At 46.8% G+C, this 20923-nt stretch overlaps 1 protein-coding gene across 1 annotated transcript in view; it reads right to left on the bottom strand.

Moving 5' to 3' along the window:
* Window positions 1–1243, bottom strand: part of UBL3 (ubiquitin like 3) — an 82348-nt gene extending 81105 nt beyond the window's left edge. Inside the window, exon 1 of the mRNA XM_006125304.4 lies at window positions 417–1243. Within this exon, the coding sequence (XP_006125366.1) occupies window positions 417–443 (27 nt within the window). The 5' untranslated portion in view covers window positions 444–1243. The remainder of the gene's footprint in view (window positions 1–416) is intronic.
* Window positions 1244–20923: the final 19680 nt, after the last annotated feature.

Here is a 20923-nt window from a genome sequence, read left to right as displayed (position 1 = left end):
AAATGCGTTCCAGTATGCTTTGGTTTGGATAAATGGTTTCCGATACAGTTTTATTTTGTAAAGCATTTCGCTCACACATTATAATCCAAAATGCTTTACAGAGTTCAACTGTACAGCTATATAAAACAAATGGAGGCAGACAGCTATTCACTGGTGTAGGTAAAGGAGAAGGACAATTACCTCTCCAAGTTGCCTTCCTATACACCACACTGCAGCTGCCAATTCCCTCACGAGAAATCAAAGCAGCATCTAGCATAGGAGGAAATTAGAAGGTTGGAACTTTTTGTCCCTTACGTCGTTCACTGACAGGCGTGTCATTTTCTGCTAATCCTCTTTGCTAAACGTCTCTTTTTCCACCTTTCACCTCCCAAACACGGTGCTTCGGAACAACAACAAACAAGGCGCCCAATACTCACCATGTCAGCGGGGACACTGCTGGACATCTTGCTGCTATCCTCTCTGGTGGTTTAAAACAACTTTTCAAAACAAAAAAGAACACCAAGCAGCTCTCGCAGCACGGGATCGGCGGCAGCAAAGTTCAATGTTACTGTTATAGTGTTTGATATGCAGAGCGGAGGCTGTACGTAGAGGGGGAAAGATCCAAAAGAAGCCGGACTCCAGCGGGCAGCCCGGAGACGGCAGCAGACCCTTGTCAGCAGCAGCGGCGGTGCCAGGTGGACCAGGCAGGGCAGTAGAGTGACATGAATTGCGTGCGGGGGTTTTCTTCCTTTTCCAGCCCCGGCCGCTAATGACGGGGTGATTCACAGGATAGCTCCGCGCCCGAGTCACCTCCTCATTAAAGCGGGCGACCCAGACGGGCTAGGCGACCTTCCAGTGGCCGGGGCGAGCGGCTGAAGTTTGCGTCCTCCCAGGAGGCGGGGGAAGGGGTGACCACCTTGCGCGGCGTCGAGGGAGAAGCGTCTCTCCCCGGCCCGGGTGCCCTCCCCCACACCGCTCCGGGAGCTGCAGCGCCTCAAGGGGGATTTAAACGGCAGCCGCCTCCAGCCCGCAGCAGCCTCAGGTCTCTGCGCTCATCGCCGCCGCCGCCTCCCCTGGCCCCCTCCAGCGGCTCCCTTAGCGGCCCGGCGGGGACCCCAGACCCGGGCTGGCTGCCCTGCGACTCGCTGTGGGCCGGCGGGGCCCCTCTCACTGCGATCCGCTCTCTGCCCCGCGCCCGCAGACGCCGCCTGTCATCTTCCTCTCAAGCCAACATGGCGCCTGCCGAGCCGACACCCGAGGCAAAGCGGACACGGCCGGGGAGAGTCGGGCCCCGCCCCCGCCCTGGCGTCACGTACGGCAACCGCCGCAGGGCACCATGGGGTTTGTAGGCCGCGGAGCGGGGGAAGGCTGGGCAAGGCTCAGCCGGGAAAGTCGAGCGCTGTCCTCACTTAGCAACGGTTGCTACGGCTGGGTGGGGGAGCGGCGTCCTGCTGCGCTGCGCTGCCCTGGTCGTTGTCACGACTCACGGGGGAGAAGCAGACAGGGAGGGACCCGACGTCGCCCGCACTTTCCCAGGGAGCTGCAGGCTCGGGGGGGCAGAGGGGGACAGCCAGCCTGGGAATCACACACTTCAAAAGGGCCCCTCCCTGCCAACTGCAGGGGCTGCAGTCCCAGAGATCACCCTGCTCTCCAAAGCCTCTGGATTGAAGCTGGGTCACTTGCAGAGCTTGCCACCATCAGGGCACCCAGTGCCCTGAGCCCCTTACAGATCTGGCGGGGCCTGCAAGCAGATGTGCTTTTCCCGTGTCCATGCAGCCTGGATTTCACTCAGTGTTTGTAGGGCAACTCCTGAGAGCTTAGCCCCGGCTTGGGGGCCAGACACTGTCCTGACAAAGCTGCTGAAACTGTGTTACTATGCAGGGTGATAATAAGCCATGGAAAAAGACAGGATACAAGGGTATCTGATGTGCCTTGGTGATGCAAACAATGCAACCAATGTCTTTATACAGGTTCTTTATAAACCTCTATGTAAATACATTACACTGTTTTCATGAAGTAGGCTTTAACCCACAGCTGCTCAGAGTACCCCAGGAGTCCTTTTAGGTAGTTTTCAGGGGCAGCCTGTGCCTATAGGCAAACTTGGCAGCAGCCTAGGGTGCCAAGTTAAATAGGGCACCAAATTCCCTGCCACTTCCCCTTCCCGGTGTTGGCCCCATAGGAAGGTTTCCCTGCGCTGCAGGAGGGGTGAGTCGGCCCCCGAGGAGGAGCGCGCTGGCTTCCCCTTTGCAGGGGGGGGGGGTCGGCCCCAGGGGAGGCATGCGCCGGCTTCCCCTGCGCCGCGGGAGGGGGGATCGGCTCCAGGAGAGGCGACGTGCGGGGGTTTCCCCATGCCATGGGCGGGGGGGGTCGGCCCCAGGAGAGGCAGCCCCGGAGGAGGATGGCGGAGAGTTGGCTCTGGGGGAGGTACGCGCTTGGCTTCCCCTGTGCCACAGGAGGGGGGGGGTAGTCCCCAGGAGAGGCGGCGTGCAGGGGTTTTCCCATGTCGCAGGGGGTGGGGGTCGGCCCCAGGAGAGGCACACGCTGTCTTCCCCTATACTGCGGGGGGGGGGGGATTGGCCCCGGGAAAGGTGCATGCCGGCTTCCCTCTGGGGGTGGGGAGTCCTGGGAGGAGGTGGGTGCAGGGGACTCTCTCCCCCCACTGTCACCCTGTTCCCTCTCCCCACTCCACTGTCCCCAGCCACAGAACTCCATCCCCAGCCCCCCTGTCCCCAGCCACAGAACTCCATCCCCAGCCCACCTCTTCCCATCCATGTGGTGGTAATGGCAGTTAAAGCAGGATAGCGTAATGGACTATTTTGGATTTGTAATAATAAAGATTTTAATTAACATTTGTAATACATTTTTATTGGAAATCGTACTGAAATATCGTCTAACTGTCGTGTACAAATCTATTATGAAAATTTTGTGTCTCTATTTTAATCTGATCTCAGAAACATTGGTTGGATGGACAAACCAAATAATTATGCCTGTTTAAATAAATATGCTTAAAAAAATTAAATGGAAAATAGGGGCAAAATGTTTCCCAGTTTGCCAAAAACCTCAGCCTATATCTGCCCTTGGGGTTGGGGGTGGGGGCCGATTGCATGGTTTGCCTAGGGCACCAGTTGCTAGCAGCTAGTCTAGGGCTGCTCTGGTAGTTTTATTTACACAATAGGTTAGTATGTTTTGTTCCTGTACATTTTCCAGTTAAGAATTATTTCTTTATCCCACCAATTCAAATGTCTCAGGTGCCAAAGCATTTCTTTGTACTTCTCAAGTTTAATTTTTTTTTAGCTTGAAATACCAGTCATTTATAGATTGGACAATTCTTTCTAAGCTGTGTAGTTCTTCTGGTGAAAAGCTCCATGGGACCCACAGCAGAAATGATGACTTTTTTGAAAGAATATTCGTCCCTCACCAAATGCTTCCATATTTCAAGGCTAAATCCTCTTAGCCAGGGCTGGCTGTGGATAGAGGCTATTTTGCGGCCCCCCCCCCCCCCCCCCGGCCCTGAAAGAGGCAGTGAGGGGTGGGGAAGAGGCTCCACAGAGCCACGGGAAGCTGGCTTTTAAGACGGCTCCCTCCAGCACCACTCCTGCCTGTCCCTAACCCACCCACACTGCCTCTGTAGGAGGCATGAAGGGGGTGCAGGCAGGTATGCGTAGAGAGCCATCTTTGCCAGCTCCCTGCACAAATCAGCTCCCACCTGCTCTCTCTCACTCTCCACGCTTCTGCCTCTCTATTAGAGGCAGCAGCAGGGGGTGGGGGACAGGAAGATCCAATGTGTGTGCAGCTCCCCACAGGCACCGGCTCCCACCTGATGATTGCTGCCTCAACAAGGGAGGGGGGAATGCATGTAGTTGACAGGATTAATTGAAAATCCCAGGTTTATCGGTTAATTGTGTAGTCGTCTACATGTTGACATCCCTACTGTAAACCCACATCAATATATGGATAAGTTCAGAAAATTAGGGACTGCCTCTCTCCCCATGCTAATTTACAGCAGCAGTGTCCAATGAAGGCATAATAGCAGGAGCCCTCTCAGTCTAATTCAGAGGGAACTTGCAGCAGGATGTTCTTCATGATAGCCCTCCTGTTTGGAATGCATTTCTCTACTCCTTTGCTCAAAATAGCACAAACCTGTTGACCTCCATGGCTTGCAGCAAGGTCCATTTCATTACCAGCGAATTTGGGGAGCAAGGAGTGTTACAAGAGAGGGCTAGTGGAGAGGATATATGAATAGGAGATCTGGATTCTGTTCCCTGTTGCCACATTGTGCGACTTTGGATATATCACTTCACTTCTCTGTGCCTTTGTTTCCCCTGCTACCCTTGGTCAGTTTAGCTTGTTTAGTCTGTAAACTCACTGCCTGACTCTCATTCTGTTTATACAGATATATAATGGGGTCCTGATCTCAGCTGGGGTCATTGCATGACTACAAATATTAATAGAAGCACTGATATTTGTGGGAGCGGAAGGACAGTGTTGGGGCACTGATTTTATTGATCTCTGATTATTCTCAAATTTTAGAGAAGCTATTGGGCTTTTATTTGAAACAGCTAAGCTCTTTTATTCTTTTAGTTATACATCAAAATACAAAAACAGTGATCACTGTAGAACACCAGCCATGAGGTAGTTTCAGTCAGTAATGCTTCTTCGTCCTACATAAGACATTCTTCCTGTACATGTATGGTTAAATCTGTCATTGAGGAGCTATGAATAGGTCAAACTGACTACAGGTTTGTCTTCAAACTATGGTTAGGCCCACATCCATAGTTGTCGAATCTCCATCACCAGAGATATTTAAGAGCAGGCTAGCCAGACATCTATGAGGGATGAAATAGACCGTGCTTGGTCCTGCCATGAGGGCAGGGGACTGGACTTGATGATCTCTCGAGGTCCCTTCCAGTTCTAGTATTCTATGATTCTATGATCCTGCAAAGACTTGTGCATATGCTTAAATTTATGGTCTGCAAGTAGTTCCATTTCTTAATAGTGCAAAAATTGTCATAACTGTCACAATAATCTCTTCCTAACACATCCTGGGGATTGGAAACTTCCATTATCCACACCATGCAGCAAAGGTATTCAGCAGCTCCCAAGACTGGACCTTGATAAGGACTTCAGGATTTGTCCCCATCTTTGGAAATATTTTCCCTACTACACTGATTCCTTTTCATTTTGCAAAACAGTGATTTCCCCTCATTTGTTTTTCAGGTTCTGCTTATGTCAAGTCAATATAGTGTGTGTACCAGCTACATCAATTGATGTCAGCAACATTTTGGAAATTGTTAACTTCTGCTTCAGAGCCAGTAGGGAAATAAAAACAAAACTTCTGAATTTTTGCAGAGTTACATTACATGCTAGAGGTTATTGTTTTGTTAGATGTCAGACTCATATAGTTAAAAATACCATTTATAACCGTGACATTTTACACACCAAGGGAGCACTCTGTAAACCTCATATTTATCATTTTTATATAACTGTGATATTTCATATAAAGCATGTCACATGAGATAGGGAAAAGTAATGATCCACCAAAAACCTATCTTATATATCTCATATAAAGTTATGAGATTGTGTTGTATGGTTATCACTAAAACATGCTATGAGTTGGGAATTCCCCAGATAGCAGATCCTCAGAGACAAGGTGAAGGGACCTAACCAATGCCTCAGTAGGTGTCAAACAACCATCAAGAGACATTATCCAGCAAGGTACATACAATGCAAGGACTCACTTGCACACCAGAGAAATAGCTCAACCTTGCCTGGTGGTGACTCAGCAATGCTCACCAGGCATGCCTAGATTTGTGTCCTCTAAACAAATGGGACTAAGGATATATAATATAACACATGGTGGTACATGCTTTGCTCTTTCTTCTGCAAGCAACAAAAATATTCAGAAGACTAAAGACTATGAACTACAATATCCAGTGGGGGAGAAAAACACTAACAATAACCCATTATGTCTAGGGTTGCCAGATTGTTTAATCAAAAATACCAATCCCCCCCCCAAAAAATGGGGAAAAAATGTGATGAAAAAAGGGGGGAGGAGACCAAAGTTGTTGAGTAAAAAAATAAAAAAAAGAACCCAGAGAGCTATTAAGAAAAAAAAAAATTAAAAATACAGCCTGGCCCCTTTAAGAACAGGAGGGGCTGGTAGCCATCTTGCCTCCCTCTCTGCTCCAGGCCAGACAGCTCCCCTGCAGGACCAGGGCTGTTGCTACACTTCAAAGGCGAAAGCGCTGCGAGGAGCATGGGGCCAGTGGGGCAGTTCCCCACAGGCCCTGTGCTCCCCGCAGCTTTTCAAAGCAGTAGCGCCACATGGAGCCCGGGGTTAGCAGGGAAGTCCCCAGCCGATTCCAGGCTCCACACGGCGCTGCCACTTTGAAATGCCACGTGCAGCTTGGGGACTCCCTCACTGACCCCGGGCTCCATGCAACGCTGCCATTTTGAAACACCGTAGGGAGCCCAGCATCAGGCTTCACGTGTCATTTCAAAGCAGTAGCACCACAGGGAGCCCAGGGTCAGCAGGGGAGTCCCCAGATGATTCCGGGCTCCACGCGGCACTGCCGCTTTGAAATGCTGCATGCAGCCTGGGGACTCCATGCAGTGCTGCCGCTTTGAAGCTCCTCCCTCTCTTCTCCCCCCTTGCTGCCTCTTTTTTATAGCGACAGCATGGGAGGGGTGGAATGACTAGTCGACTACTGTGTTGACTATCTGATAAGCATTTGCTTATAGGATAGTTGAGTACTTGACTAGTCATTCGCATCACTAATACTGGTGTTATGTATCTAATATTTTTTTCTGCCAACAATAAAGAATCTATAGTAGGGGTGGGGAACCTAAGGCCCAGGGCCTGGACGTGGCCCCTGGCTTGTCTGGATCTGGCCCCCCAGGCTTAGGGCTTCTCCGCAGCATTGGGGAGTCCATGCTGGCGCTCCAGCCCTCCTGCCATCCCCCAGTGGGGCTGGAGAACACTAAATCTACAAGACTGGGTCCCCCCAGGCTCTTTTTTGCTTCTCACTTGTGTGCAATCCCCAACTAATTTTTCTGAGTCAGTGACCCCCAACTCAAAAAAGGTACCCCACCTCTGATCTATAGGGTAGAATTTGACAGAGTAGAATATAAGGAATGAAAAAACAAAGGGGGTAGAGGTAAGATACAGTAAGTATGAAGAGAACAAAAACAAAACTTTCCTACATCTACTTTTGGAAGTATGTGAATATCCAGGATGCTATGTTTCTCAGGGATTTTAACTCCTGAGAAATCTATGAGGTAACACACACACAAAAAGCAAATGGAAGAAAATAAAAAGTCCAAGCAGACAACAGTCCATCTTGAGGTCTATTTCATACCAACAAGGCGGAAACTGAATTAAAATATAGGAAATAGTTGGGAAGTTCTGAACCAAGAGCTTGAATTTAGCATTGTAAGGAATGGGTTCACAGACCATAGCAATAAAAGGATATTCAACATCACAAAATCAAATCAGGGGAAATTTTAAAATTTTGTGACTAAAAATATGACAGCAAAGAAGTACTAAAACTGTTAGCACTGGAGAAGGCGGGAGAATCCCAAAGTTGCCATAATAAATGCGCAACGGGCTACAATTATTCAGAAAAAGGAACCAGAAGCAATAACTTCATGAATAACAATACACAGGAAAGAGAAACAGGGAGAAACAAAAATACATGTTTAAGTTATGAGGGAAATAAAAGAGCACTAGTAAACAGAATTTCTTACTACTAACAAAAAGTTCAAGGAGAATAAGGAGGGTTTTAACCAGTCTTAGGAAGAGTGATGCTCACAGTGTTTGTTAGTGTCACCAAATCCCAGCCTTCATTTATGTTTTGCAAAAACCAATGTAACCCAAGGCTGAAAGTAGCCAGTTGTCTTCACAGTATCAAATTTCATGGAGAATCTGGAGTACAATTACAGTTTGTGGTTTCTATTTTTGCTGACTAAGACAGAGTATTCTTTGCACTTGCAGCACATAGAAGCAATGCTATATTAATTTATTATTATTAGAGTTTCCAATTTTAAGCTAAATCTCAGTGAAGCCCCATCAAAGCACATATTTAAAATTTATAAAATGCATATCAAAGCGCCAGAAATTTTAAATATTTGCAGAGTGAAAAGTTTTGCAGAGCAGAATCTGGTCCTAAATCAGAATGACCAACCATTCCCAAAATTCTCAATTGTTATGTTTGGATTATCTAAATTCCACTAGGACTCCTAGTACTAAGACAAGATTTTATTTATACAGCTCTGCAAACTGGTATATATCCACTTTATATCTCTGGATATCTGCAGATGAGGATATCCTTGGACCATGTTTGTGGATTGATGAGGGTCCACATTTTTTTGAAATACTTCCTTCTCATTTCAGCTCTACCAGTCAGTGGAATTACTCTGAATGTATATGCTTTAACTGAGATCAGAATTTATCCTTGTGTTTTTAATTACATCATAATTTGCAGCAGTAGACATTTTTATACCAAACACGTATTCATTGGTTGCATACATTATTGCATCAGTGTAAGATAACCATCAGTTTGACTTGTATTCTAACATTTGCAAACCGCTACATCTGAATAAAGCAGCATTTAGAAATTCTACTTTTTTAATTGTCTCAGGAGACCACTTGTCCTTTGGTTACCACTTGCTGTTTGCTCAGGAAGCTCTTTATAACTACTGTTACAAAGTAGTCTTTAAACATAACAGGTCAATGGCGTAGTGTTGTCTATGGGCCACAGGGACACCAGTGTTTTGTATTTTTTTAAATGTATTACTATAGCTACTAGGAACAATCAACAAAGACTTCCTGAGGATGAATGTTGTCAGTATATGCAACACTGAATAATCCCTTTTTTTGTTTTGCTGAATACTCTGACTTCTCTTATATTTAAAGGGGACTTTGGGCTGGATTATGGTCTGAAACAAATTCTGTACCATCACTATAACTCTATTAACTTCCTATTAGTTATTCCTGATTTACAATGGTGGCTGATCAGCAGTAGACCTTTGACAGGAATTTCCATTACATTTCAATCTGAAATTTATTCTGTTTATATTGCCAGACCCAGATAATCTAAATGCTGCAGTTTTTGTGACAGATTGTGTTTTTTAGGACTCAGTCATGGCACTGACACTTTCATGACCATGAAGTCCATAGGCTCATAGACCGAATCAGGAGAGACCCTCATGATCATCACTGGCAAATTAACAGGACCATACCTGAGGGCCCCAGCTAATTTGGGGGCCTCTGCAAGAGTGCGGGAACCTGTGTAGATGTGTGGGGAGGAATGCTGGTCCTGGAACTCTGGCTCATCCTCTGAGCTCCCAGCCTGGCCAGGGCACCTGGAGCCAAACTGTGGTAAGAACCATCCAGGAAGCACAGACCATTGTGGGGAGCCCCAGACCCTTCACCTACCCTGGGGTGCACTGTCCAGAGCAGGTGGAGGGCTCAGGGTAAGGTTGCCAGGTGTCCATTTCTCAACTGGCACACCCAGTTGAAAGGGTTCCCTGGCAGCTTTAGTCAGCACTGCTGACCAGGCCACCAAAAGTCTAGCTGCAGCAGAGCTAAGATAGGCTCCTTGTCCTGCTCCGCACAGCTCCCAGAAATGGCTACGTGTCCGGCCATTTCTGGCAGCTGGGCAGCTAGGGACGCTCCATGCACTGCTCTTGAGCACTGGCTCCACTCCTTGGCCAGGAGTCCGGCCAATGAGAGCTGCAGGAATGGCGCATGTGGGCAGGGTCAGTGTGTGCAGTTTCTCTGCCTGTCTCTCTGTTTAGGAACCAGAAGATCATGTTGTTGCTTCCAGTAACTGCCTGAGGTAAGCACTGTCTGGAGCCCATATCCCTCTCCCCTTCATGAACTCAAAACACCTCTCCAGCCTCATCCCAGACTCTGCACCCCCAGGCAGGGCCCTCACCCCCAAATCTCTGCCCCTTCCACACTCCAAACCCCTCTGCCCAAATCCTCCAGCCCAGAGCTGCATCCCAAACTCCTTACTCATGGCCCTACCCCAGAGCCTGCTCCCCTAGCCAAAGCTCTCATCACTCTTCAGTCCAACCCCCTGCCTCAGCCCGGAGCTCCCTCCTGTACCTTAAACCCCTAATTTCTGGCTCATCCCCAAGCCAAAGATCTCACGCCCTCCTGCATTCTTCCCAACCCCTACCCCAGCCCGGTGAAAATGAGCAAGAAAGTGAGGGTGGGAGAGAGCGAGTGACAGAGGGAGAGGGGATGGGTGAATGGGGGGTGTAGCCTCAGAGAAGAGGTGGGGCCTCAGGGAAGACACAGAGCAAGGGTGTTTGGTTGTTGGCAACCCTAGTTCAGGACTCTCCACAGCAGGCCACACTCCCTGGGGGCCTTTCACCACAAAATAGTTGTAGCTTCTGACCCGAGCAGAGAACAGGGCCTTGGGGGATGAGGAGAAGCAGGAGGCAAGGCCCTGCAGTGAACAATGGTTAAGGCCTACCTCAGACCCCCACACAGACACACTGAGAAAAGGCTGGTGCTGCTAGTAGGGCTGTGGTTTGCAGTGGAGGAACTGATCAGCTCTTCAACCCTGTGAAGTGCACCCTCTACTGCAGCCGTTCTTCACCTGCTTTCTGGCACCCCCAAGCTCCCACAGTGTGGGAAGCCCAAAAGTCTTGTGCCCAGATCCCCCCCAAAAAACCAACATTTGGCTCCGTCTGACCTCCTGCACATTGCAGGCCATGAAATCTTTGGCTGAGTTACCAATGACAGGCTGAAGAATTCCAGAGCACTTCAGTTAAATAGATGTAGGGTAGCAGTATTTATATAGTATAGAACTATGCCCGCAAACCAGATAACTAACATGAAAAATCTTATAATTGATGTAGAGTCAGCAAAAAGGTTGAAACAGGACTTTAAAACACCCACACACCAGTTTTTAACAACATTTGAGCTGGTTGTTATTTCTAATAGTGCTGAGCAGACACTGCCTGCTTCGATTATGTATTTTAAAAGCTCATTAATAAGCTGTATTAACTCAAAGTGAAATAAAAGGAGAATTCAATCCACATTTATCTCATTATTCAGTTCTAAAGCATCTATCGCTATTAGCATGTGGGGACATGGAGGTTATACCCACATACAACTGTAATGGCATATATTTGTCCAAACACAAAACCTGTGATAACATTTTAATTGTTTTATTAGAGTGTAAATGATTTCTTAATACCATGAATCCAATGTGTGCAATGTTTATTTCATTCCTCTCTTTAAAAATGTGTTATTTATTAATTAATTGCTAACAGTGTGCAAGGTGCAATATGACATGCAAAATGAGAAATCATCCCTGTTCCAAAGAGCTTATGATCCAAAGTCTAGGATCCTGTGAACACTTATTCTTGTGTGCAGCTGAAACCCTGGGGGTAGTCTCACTGAAGTCGGAATTAACTAGCGTTCACAGGACAACTGATGTGCTTCAAAGCTAAACCTGAGTGTAAGCTTTAGCAGGATTGAGGTTTTAGACTGTAAACTCCTCAGGACAAGAAATTTTGTCGCATTTTGTCTTTTTTACAACACTGAGTATGCTGCAGGCTGTTAATAATTAGGGTTGCCAGCTTTCCTGATTGCACAGACTGGATGACATTTGCATCAATGGTGCCCAATCCGTCCAGTCAGGAAAGTTAGGAACCCTATTAATAATACATTTTCAAATGGATGAATGTGCATGTGACTTCACAAATGTTGCAGTCCTTGAGGAATCATAAGAACATATTTAAACCTCCTAAGAAATAAAGGAAAATTCATCACTGGTTTTGCTATGACCATCTACAATGTGGCTACTCATATGCTTGGAGTTAAGTATATGCATCAGTGTTTGCAAGGTGGGGGCCTAAGGACTCAGTTCAGCTTCCAATACAATAAATGGAAGGCTCTCTCAGACTGCTGTGGGAGTTGTATATAATATCCAATGTCCATTCACTTTCCACAAAGCCTCCCTCCGAAGCACTGAGGATGTGGTGAAGGACTCAAAAGCTTGTAAAACATAAACAGAAAAAAAATTGAAAGTTGGAGAAAAAATATCTAGATCACTTCCCTGAAGCTTTATTGTGTGATTAAATACAGGCACCCAGAGTTACAAACATCTGACTTACAAACATCCACCCACACAAACAAAAGCTCAATCTGCAGCCTCAGGGGAACAAGCAAGAGGCACAGATGGCAGCAAGTGGCGCGAGAGGACTCCAGAGGAGCAGGGGGTGGCTGCACAGTTGGTGGCTGGAGAGAAGCAGCACTTTGAAGGGGAACCCATCCCTTCTCTCCAGCTACCTGCTGCATAGCTGGGCCTCTGCTCCTCTGGAGTCTTCCACTTTGTTCTGCTTGCTGCTTCCTAGTGAGTGGGGGCTGAGTGCAACCTGCGGGAGAGTGGAAGTGTGGCTGCTGGAGCTGGTGCTAAGCTTGCAAGGAAGGGGGGTGGCTGGGAGATGCCCAGAAGACCTCTTCAGAATTCCCACCTACCTCTTGAGCCTTCTCTAATGAAACCTGCCTTTCCTCAAGCACCAATATTCAAAGTTAAATGAAAAACTATTTCTACTATTTTTCATTGCAAATATACAGTGTTTCAGCTACATTATGGGTTACATAGGCTTTTCTGGGCTAGCCTGGGGACCTAAATATCATTTATAATTATAACACTGTTTTTACAGGAAAATGTGTTCTGAGTTCCAAACAACTGACTTACAAATGAACTTTTGGAACACAGCTCGTTCATAAGTTGGTGACTTCCCGTATTTAAACACTTTCTATTTTACTCAAACAAATTCCTTTGCAAATCCAGTAAAGCATATGTTTTAACACAGAGTATTAAAGCAGAACAATTCAGTGTATTTTGAGAATGCCATCAAACAAAAATCCTGTTCACTTTTCTCAGCTCTTCTGTAATAAATCACAGAAAAAGCAAAATCTCTGCTTCCTTATTGATGAAACACCTCTTCAATAGTTTGTATGAAACCCTAACTCTCCCATGCCTAAAAGGGCATGAATGATACTTTAAAAATGGGAGGTGGTTTGAGCATTAATTGAAAAGAGAAAAGCATGCACCTTAAAACAAAAAAAGGCATTCACTATTTTCCATAAAAGAAGTGGAGTGAGAGCTGTCATCAGATTAACTTGTACTATTCCTGAGCCACCTAATGAAATTAAAAATACATTATACCATAATCACCCAAATGCATATATACCCTTGAGATATGTTTGATACAGAACTCACTTGTAAACAAAAAAAACCCACTTCTGGACTTTGGCGTTGATCTTACACAGCTCTCCGTGCTGACTGTGAGCTCATTTCAACCCTAGAAGATTCAGATTTTCTCAATTATTCTGGGGCAGCTGGCCTCCAGCCTATTCTGTAAACTAAGTCAGTTTATTTCCTAAATTGGTTCTGCACTTACACAGCTCCTGTCACCATGAGAAGTTTTGGCATTGTAACGGAAATAGCAACTTTATGCAGTATATTTGGGGACCATTGCATTTAACTTATGAATGGTTTATGTATGATTGTGTTCTATTCCATGGGGGATGGTTACCACTGCTCCTCCAGAAACTAGAGTGTGTATTAGGGTGGAAGGATTACCCTGGTGATTATAAACAATTCCAGAGATGTTTCACCTTCCACGTCCCCTCAGGATGGTTTCAAGGTACTAGTTCCAACTGGGTTTCCCAGGCACCAAGAGACAAAGAAAGGGCTTTTGGCATAAAAGGATGAGTTTAAACTGATATAGGATCTTCCTTTTGACCCAACAAACTGATAAGACGTTGGGTCCTAGAGGGATCACTCCCCTTGCGGAAGAATTGAGAAGACTGTCACTTACCAGAGCCCTATGTTGGAGCTGGGGTTTACCATGGACAAGATTTTAGTAAGCATGTAGGAATCTGTCTTGTATTTTATATCTTTTCTCTATAATGCCTTTACCTAAAGGACAAATATACTGCTGAGAGAACTGTGCAGTCATATGTAAGTACTAATACGTTACACCTTTAATAGCCCACAGAGAATAAGCAACACACAGGTACTGACCATTAGGCAGGCTGGCTTGCTGGGCATATCACAGTGTAAGGCTGGGAGTTGTGCAGCCTTAAAATCCCTCAGTCAGTATGGAGTGGCACAAGGGTCCCTGCCCAGCTACAAGGGACAGCTCGAGAGCTGAGACCTGACTGGATATTTTGGGAGTGGACCACAGAGGGGGTGATACAGGAACAGTTACCTTAAAAGGCATCACATAATATTTTGTTTCCTTGTGTAAGTAGGCAACTTACACCTAAAAATAGATTCAGTCAGAGACAGACTCAGGCAGAACAGATTTGACTGGTGATATTTTCAGCATCAAAAGGTAAGTGCAACATAGCTGACAAATGTATACAATCAGTTCATCTATTCTAAACTAACAATCATTTGTAATAGCTCCTTTGTGACTCTCAATAATGATCAGAGCACCGGCCCCCCGCATCTCCACGGTGCCGACCAGCAGTGCCCTTCCCCCCATGGCTGCAGGGCCCTGCACGGCCTGGCGTGCGCACCAGCAGCACTGGCCGGGCCAGACTGGGCAGTGCATGTGCCGAGTGCCCCGGGGGCGGGCCCCAGGCTGCGCACCAGCGGCCGGCACGCGCATGTGCCCTGTGCCCAGGACAGTACCACACGCCCAGACCCAGGGTGCCAAAAGGGCTCTGGCCGGCCCTGGCTCCAGGCCCCTTTGAATCTCCAGGCCCCAAGGGTAATTGCCCCCTTCGCCTGCCCCATTGGCGGCCTGTACTCATTGTACCAAAGCACATATGTAATATGCAGAGTAGCGAAGAGAGGTTTTCAATTCCTTTTACAACTGGTTTAGCTCGACAAAGTATGTTAGTGTTTCTTTGTCCTTGCTGTCTAGTTTGTTCCTTATACACTTCTGTGAGCAAATGAATAGTGTTAAATTAGGTCCTGTAGAGACCTGTTGGCAATTTTAAAGACATGGCATAGTGAAGTGTCTTTCAAATTGTGCAGGAATATATTCTTTTGAAAACCAAGCAAATTAAACATTGGATGGACTTGATTAATTTGATTCATTAGCATACGGAGAGGGTGCGTAGGGCCCTTTTGCACTCCGAGACCCAGCTCTATTGCTCTTGCAGAGCAGGCAGCCAGAATCCTTGTTTCCAGAGAGCAGGTGCTCAGACCCTTTTAAGTGTCTCTGGTTGGGTAGCCAAAGTCACTAGTTGCTTTTGAAGATGTTGGCTAGATGTTGTGAACATCCCAGTTCACAAACACCCCAACTCCAAGCAAGTCATGTACAGCAGCACCAGACACTTTGGCCTTGTCTGACTACACAGTATGGTTGACAAAAGTCAGCTTTTGTCCACAAAACAGGAGTGTACACCCTGACATGTTCCTCCCGCCAGTGTCACCACTCTGCTATGCCCACAAAATAACTGTATAGGCACTCGACACTCCCCCTCTGCTCCAGGTCCAGCCCCTACTCCACTCCTTCCCTCAAGCCTCTGCCCCACCTTGCCTCTTTCTTCCCCTTCATTCCTCCCCCTTTCTCTCAGACCCCCTGAATGCTGCAAAACTGAAGGTGCTGGAAAGGAGGGGGAGGAGTAGATCAGTGGAGCTGCCTGCGAGCAAGAGGTGATGGGGTGAGGGGGACAAGGGGTGGAGCTTGGATGCTGGTGGGTGCTGAGCACCTGCTAACGTTTCCCCGTGGATGCTCCAATCCCATAATGCCATTCATGACCAATTTGGTAAGCAGTTTGAACTTCGCCGTTCTGTAGGTATGCAAGTGCTCTCCTCCATTAAAGGCCTAGGGATTTTTGAAATTCCTCTTCCTGTGCTGTCAGCATGCACAGTTCACACAGCATCGTCCCAGCTGACTTGTCCACAACAAAATACACTCCTGGGTGGAGCACACCAGAACTGTTGGATTTGCTGAGTCTTTGGGGTGAGGAGGACGTGCAGTCTCAGCCTTGTACCAACTGTAGGAATTTTAATACCTATGGGCTGATTGCTTGTGGCATGCAAGAGAAGGGGCACAAAAGGGACAAACAGCACTGTCTGGCTAAAATCAAGGAGCCGAGGCAGGCGTACCGTAAGGCAATGGAGGCCAACTGCTACTCTGATGCAGTGCCAAGGACCCTCTGCTCCTATAAAGAACTGCACGCCATCTTCGGTGGTGACCCCACCTTCACTGCCACAAGCCCTGTGGATACTTGGGGGGGACTGGAGACAGTAACTAGCAGACATAACCCTGATGAGGAAGTGGTGGATGAGGAGGTGGAGCTGGGGGATAATATGGAGTAAACAAAGGGTTGTCTCATGTCACAGGGAGTCAGGACCTCTTTTCCTCTCCGGTGGGTCTAGCCTGTCCCAGCACTCCAGCAGTGGCATGCAGTATGCAGGAGAGGGGAGCTCCAGTAAGTGTTCAGTTTACTTTCATATTGTACAGAACTGGTCTGAAGCCATATGAATGCAGGAGGTGCTCCCTTGCATCCTGAGTTACCCTTAGGAGTGAGATATTGCATTCAATTACCCTCGCCTGTGGAAATAGACTCCCTAACTGCTTATAGTAACCCCCTTTGCAAACCTCTCTTTGTCTCTCCCTGTCCTTTTCCCCATGCCCACTCCCCCTTCCCTGCTAACTTGTCACAATTAAGACACACAGAAACCAGTGTGCTACCAAGAGGCAGTTAGAAAGACATGTGTGAAACGTCTGTGATTCACAACTGTGAGCATACTCACAACACCATCTCTGTTCATTGTTTCTTTGCCTTCTGCAGCTGTGCCCTTGAAAACACACTCCCTCCACATCCATGGAGCCTTATCCATCAGATAAAGCGATAACCTAGGAGGAATAAGAAGGATCTATTTTTCGAAGTGCTGCAGTCAACAGATGCAGCACAGAGCAAAGGAAGAGTATGGAGGGAGGGAATAAATGAAAGCCTGTGGCTGGATAGCCCGAAAAGGACACAGGACTAGGAGCTAATGATAAAGTTCCTTTAGGACCAGACAGGCACGTTGAAGTCCCTCATTAGACTGCAATTGCAGCAAATCTGCGCCCAGCTCCCCCTCTGGCCACTGTGCAACACCAGTCTATGCCCTCCCCATTGTGTTCACTCCATGTTACCAATCCCTCACACAATCCAGTGCACTCCATGCCTGGAGACTGGTTTCCCAATGAAAGCTGGAGTTACAGCCAGCTTTGAGAGCTCTAACTTTGAGACTGTTCTTATTTGTCATGTCCCCTGTTGGACTAAAAATTTGTGTTTGATTTTGTTCTTAAACTTGAGCCTTTGAAATTAAATAAGTCTTTATCTGTGAAATACAGACATACGTACATCACTCACTGCTAACACTGAAACACAATGGCTATAGGTACAACTATGTGCTCCTTGCAATTAATGCACAAGAAGCAAGCACAGCAGGGGCAATTCATGGTGGCAAGTAAACAAAATGTCTACCAAAGTAATCTCATCCAGACATATTACTGGGAATCATTGTCAAAATGCTCCTTCAAAAGCTCCCTGATTTGAATAGCCTCCCACTGTGCCCCTCTACTTGTCTTTGTATCTGGCTGCTGCAAATGAGCAGCCAGTTAATCAGCTTCATTGGTCCACCCCTGGGAAATGTATTCCTCTTTGATTCACAAATATTATGGAGAGTACAGCAGGCCACAATGACCATAAGAATATTTTCCTTACTGAAGTCTAACTGATCAAAAAGACAGCGCCAGTGTCCTTTTAGTCAGCGAAAGGCACATTCAACAGTAATTTGGCACCCGCTGAGCCTGTTGTTAAAACACTCCTTGCTGCTATCTAGATTCCCAAGCTTCAGAAGCCAGGAAGCAAGGATATGCAGTGTCTCCCAGGATCACTATGGTCATTTGCACATCCCCCATTGGAATCTTCTGGTCTGGAAAGAAAGTTCCAGCATGTAGATTTTTATACAGTCCAGTGACTGAAAGATACATGCATCATGCACCTTCCCTGACTACTTGCACTGATGTCAATGAAACATCCTCAGAACCCATAAGACCATGGGGTATGTCTACACTACCCCGCTAGTTTGAACTAGGAGGGTAATGTAGGCATACCGCACTTGCTAATGAAGCCCGGGATTTGAATTTCCTGGGCTTCATTAGCATAAGCGGGGAGCCGCCATTTTTAAATCCCCGCTGCTTCGAACCCCGTGTAGCGCGGCTACACGGGGCTCGAACTAGGTAGTTCGGACTAGGGTCCTATTCCGAACTACCGTTACTCCTCGTGAAACGAGGTGTACCGGTAGTTCGGAATAGGCACCCTAGTCCGAACTACCTAGTTCGAGCCCCGTGTAGCCGCGCTACACGGGGTTCGAAGCAGCGGGGATTTAAAAATGGCGGCTCCCCGCTTATGCTAATGAAGCCCAGGAAATTCAAATCCCGGGCTTCATTAGCAAGTGCGGTATGCATACATTACCCCGCTAGTTCGAACTAGCGGGGTAGTGTAGACATACCCATGGAGAAGTAGCTCTTTTGGTTAATGAACTCCATTGCAAGATGATCAGGGGTCAAAAATGGGAATATGCATTCCCTCTATTGCCCTGCCAAAGTTAGGGAATCCCATCGCCTCAAAGCCATCAATTATTTCCTGCACATTACCAAGAATCACAGTCCTTCATAGTAGTAGGCAATTAATTGCCCTGCACACCAGACCCCACAACAACTTCCATGTTGCACTTTCCAACTCCAAACACATTCACAGCTGACCAGTAGCGATCTAGAGTTGCCAGCTCCCGTAAGGGATTGCCACTCACTTTTCCACAGTCAGGGCAGCTCTCATTCTGGTGTCCTTGCCCTGCAATGCTGGGCCAAGCTTTCTACAGAGTTCCAGGAAGGGGGCTTTTCACATCTGAAAATTCTACAGCCACTGCTCATCATACCACATCTGCATCACAGTGAGGTCCCACTACTCAGTGCTTGTTTTGTGAACACTGTACCAATGGTTCACTGTGGTAAGCTGTTGCATGAATGCAAGGAGCAACCCTGAATTATTAGTTTCCATGACAGACCACAGGGCAAGCATGAGCGACTCTTTCTTTGTTTCACAGCCCATGATATACTGCAGGACCAGCTGTGTTGTGTTCATGACGCTCATCACCACAATGGCCAGCAGCTCAGGAGCCACACTATCAGGCAGAGATGGCAGGTGCGCAGTTCACCACAAAGCTGGAAGTATGAAACCCATGGAATGAAGGAATGGAAAGAACTGCATCACAGTGTTGTGAGCATGTATGTCCCCATGATAAACTGCGATCAGTTCCCGAAGCTCCCAGCGCAGAGGGTGACAGAGGGTGGTGAGTTGCACAGTGGGATAGCTACCTACAATGAAATGCTCAGCAGGGCCAATAGCCACCATGGGCCCTGAGGCAAGGTGTGAGGATGGGCCCAGCTCCGTGAGCCCCACAAGGGACGGGGCCTCAGATAAAAGGGGTGGGGCAGACAGCCAATCTTCAGTGCTGCCCGGACCATGGTTTGCGCTCACACCCCAGCCCTCAGACCTGTGTAGGGCGGCGCTCCAGTGGCAATTCAAAGGAAGCCAAGGCTCTCGCTGTGGCCACTGCTGCTGTAGCAGAGGTGGTGACTGGGAGTCCCAGACCCCTTGGAATCACCAGGCCCCAGAACAACTTTTTCCTTTGCTCCTCCCCTTATCGATGGCCCTGGAAACACTCTTTCTTGATACAGGAGCAACAACTGTGGACGTATTCAGGCAACACAAGGATGTTATTAAAGCAACTTATGATCATTGGCAAACCTTAAGTTGACTTATCTTTGTACTGTAGACATAGCCTAACTTTTCTCATTGTAGGCTTAAAACTACCCAAGTGACCCTCTGACCCCATTGGTACTCATTGACCCATTTCCAAAAATCCTTCTTCCCTCTAACCATCCTCATGCTCAGAACAAAGGCCTTGTCCTAGATAGTGGTGAAGGTCACAACATTCAGTACAACAAAGCCCTTTGACAATTTTATGGCTACAGATGTTGAACAGAACACCTCCATGTTATTGACCTCAGAACATTAAAACATTAGTACACACAGCCAAATAATGAAACCTGAATAGCATGTTCATGCCTAAAAGCATCATACAGTGCAGCCTTTAGAGAACTTGCTATCAGAAACATAAAATACTGAATAGGTGGTAATATACTGTTTTCTTATTGCATACGCTATAGAAATAAGGGGTCTAGTGCAATTCTCACTGAACTCAGTAGGAAATCAGTGGGAGCAGATTCAAAGCCCAGCTAGGTCACACTTACATCCAAAGCTATCAGAGTCTGCTTACAGGTGACCTACGATGAATGATATACAAATAAAATAAGCCAGTTAAAAATTCTGAAGATCCACACTTGATATCAGATTATTTATGCTTTTCATTTTGAAATTGTAAAGCATTTATGTAGGTGCTGTGCATTTTAAACTTTATTAGAAATAACTGAAAATCATTAACAATTTAAATTGCTTCCTGAGTGCAAGGCGAGGGGATTTCTATACTATGGCTGACAAATTCAACCCTGCAGAAAACATCTGGAGAAGCTGAATGCCTCACACAGTGATGTTATCAACTGTACCCAGTTTATCAAAGCCTTCAGTTTATCTTCTTTATCTTGTCCTTTGGGTATAAGAAGAAAAGGAAGAGGAAGCGTTCAAATCAGCTTAGCAAGGAAGTCCAATGCTAGAATCCTTCCTTGCAAGTGGACTATGCAGCTGTGAATTTAATATTGAGACTTAAATGTGCCAAAAAGTAAGTGGCTGTATAAACATTTATAGTTATCAAGACAGTAGCAAAATGTTCATACATATTTCAACTATCACATTTGGAACAGTGAAATAAAAAAACCCAAGAAACAGTCAAAGAAAATATTCCTGGCATTGTATATACGCAATTATACTCCAGCT

Source organism: Pelodiscus sinensis, chromosome 1 (assembly GCF_049634645.1).
Source record: "Pelodiscus sinensis isolate JC-2024 chromosome 1, ASM4963464v1, whole genome shotgun sequence".
In the NCBI taxonomy this organism is placed as follows: domain Eukaryota; kingdom Metazoa; phylum Chordata; order Testudines; family Trionychidae; genus Pelodiscus; species Pelodiscus sinensis.
This window is presented reverse-complemented; position numbering and strand designations above follow the sequence as displayed.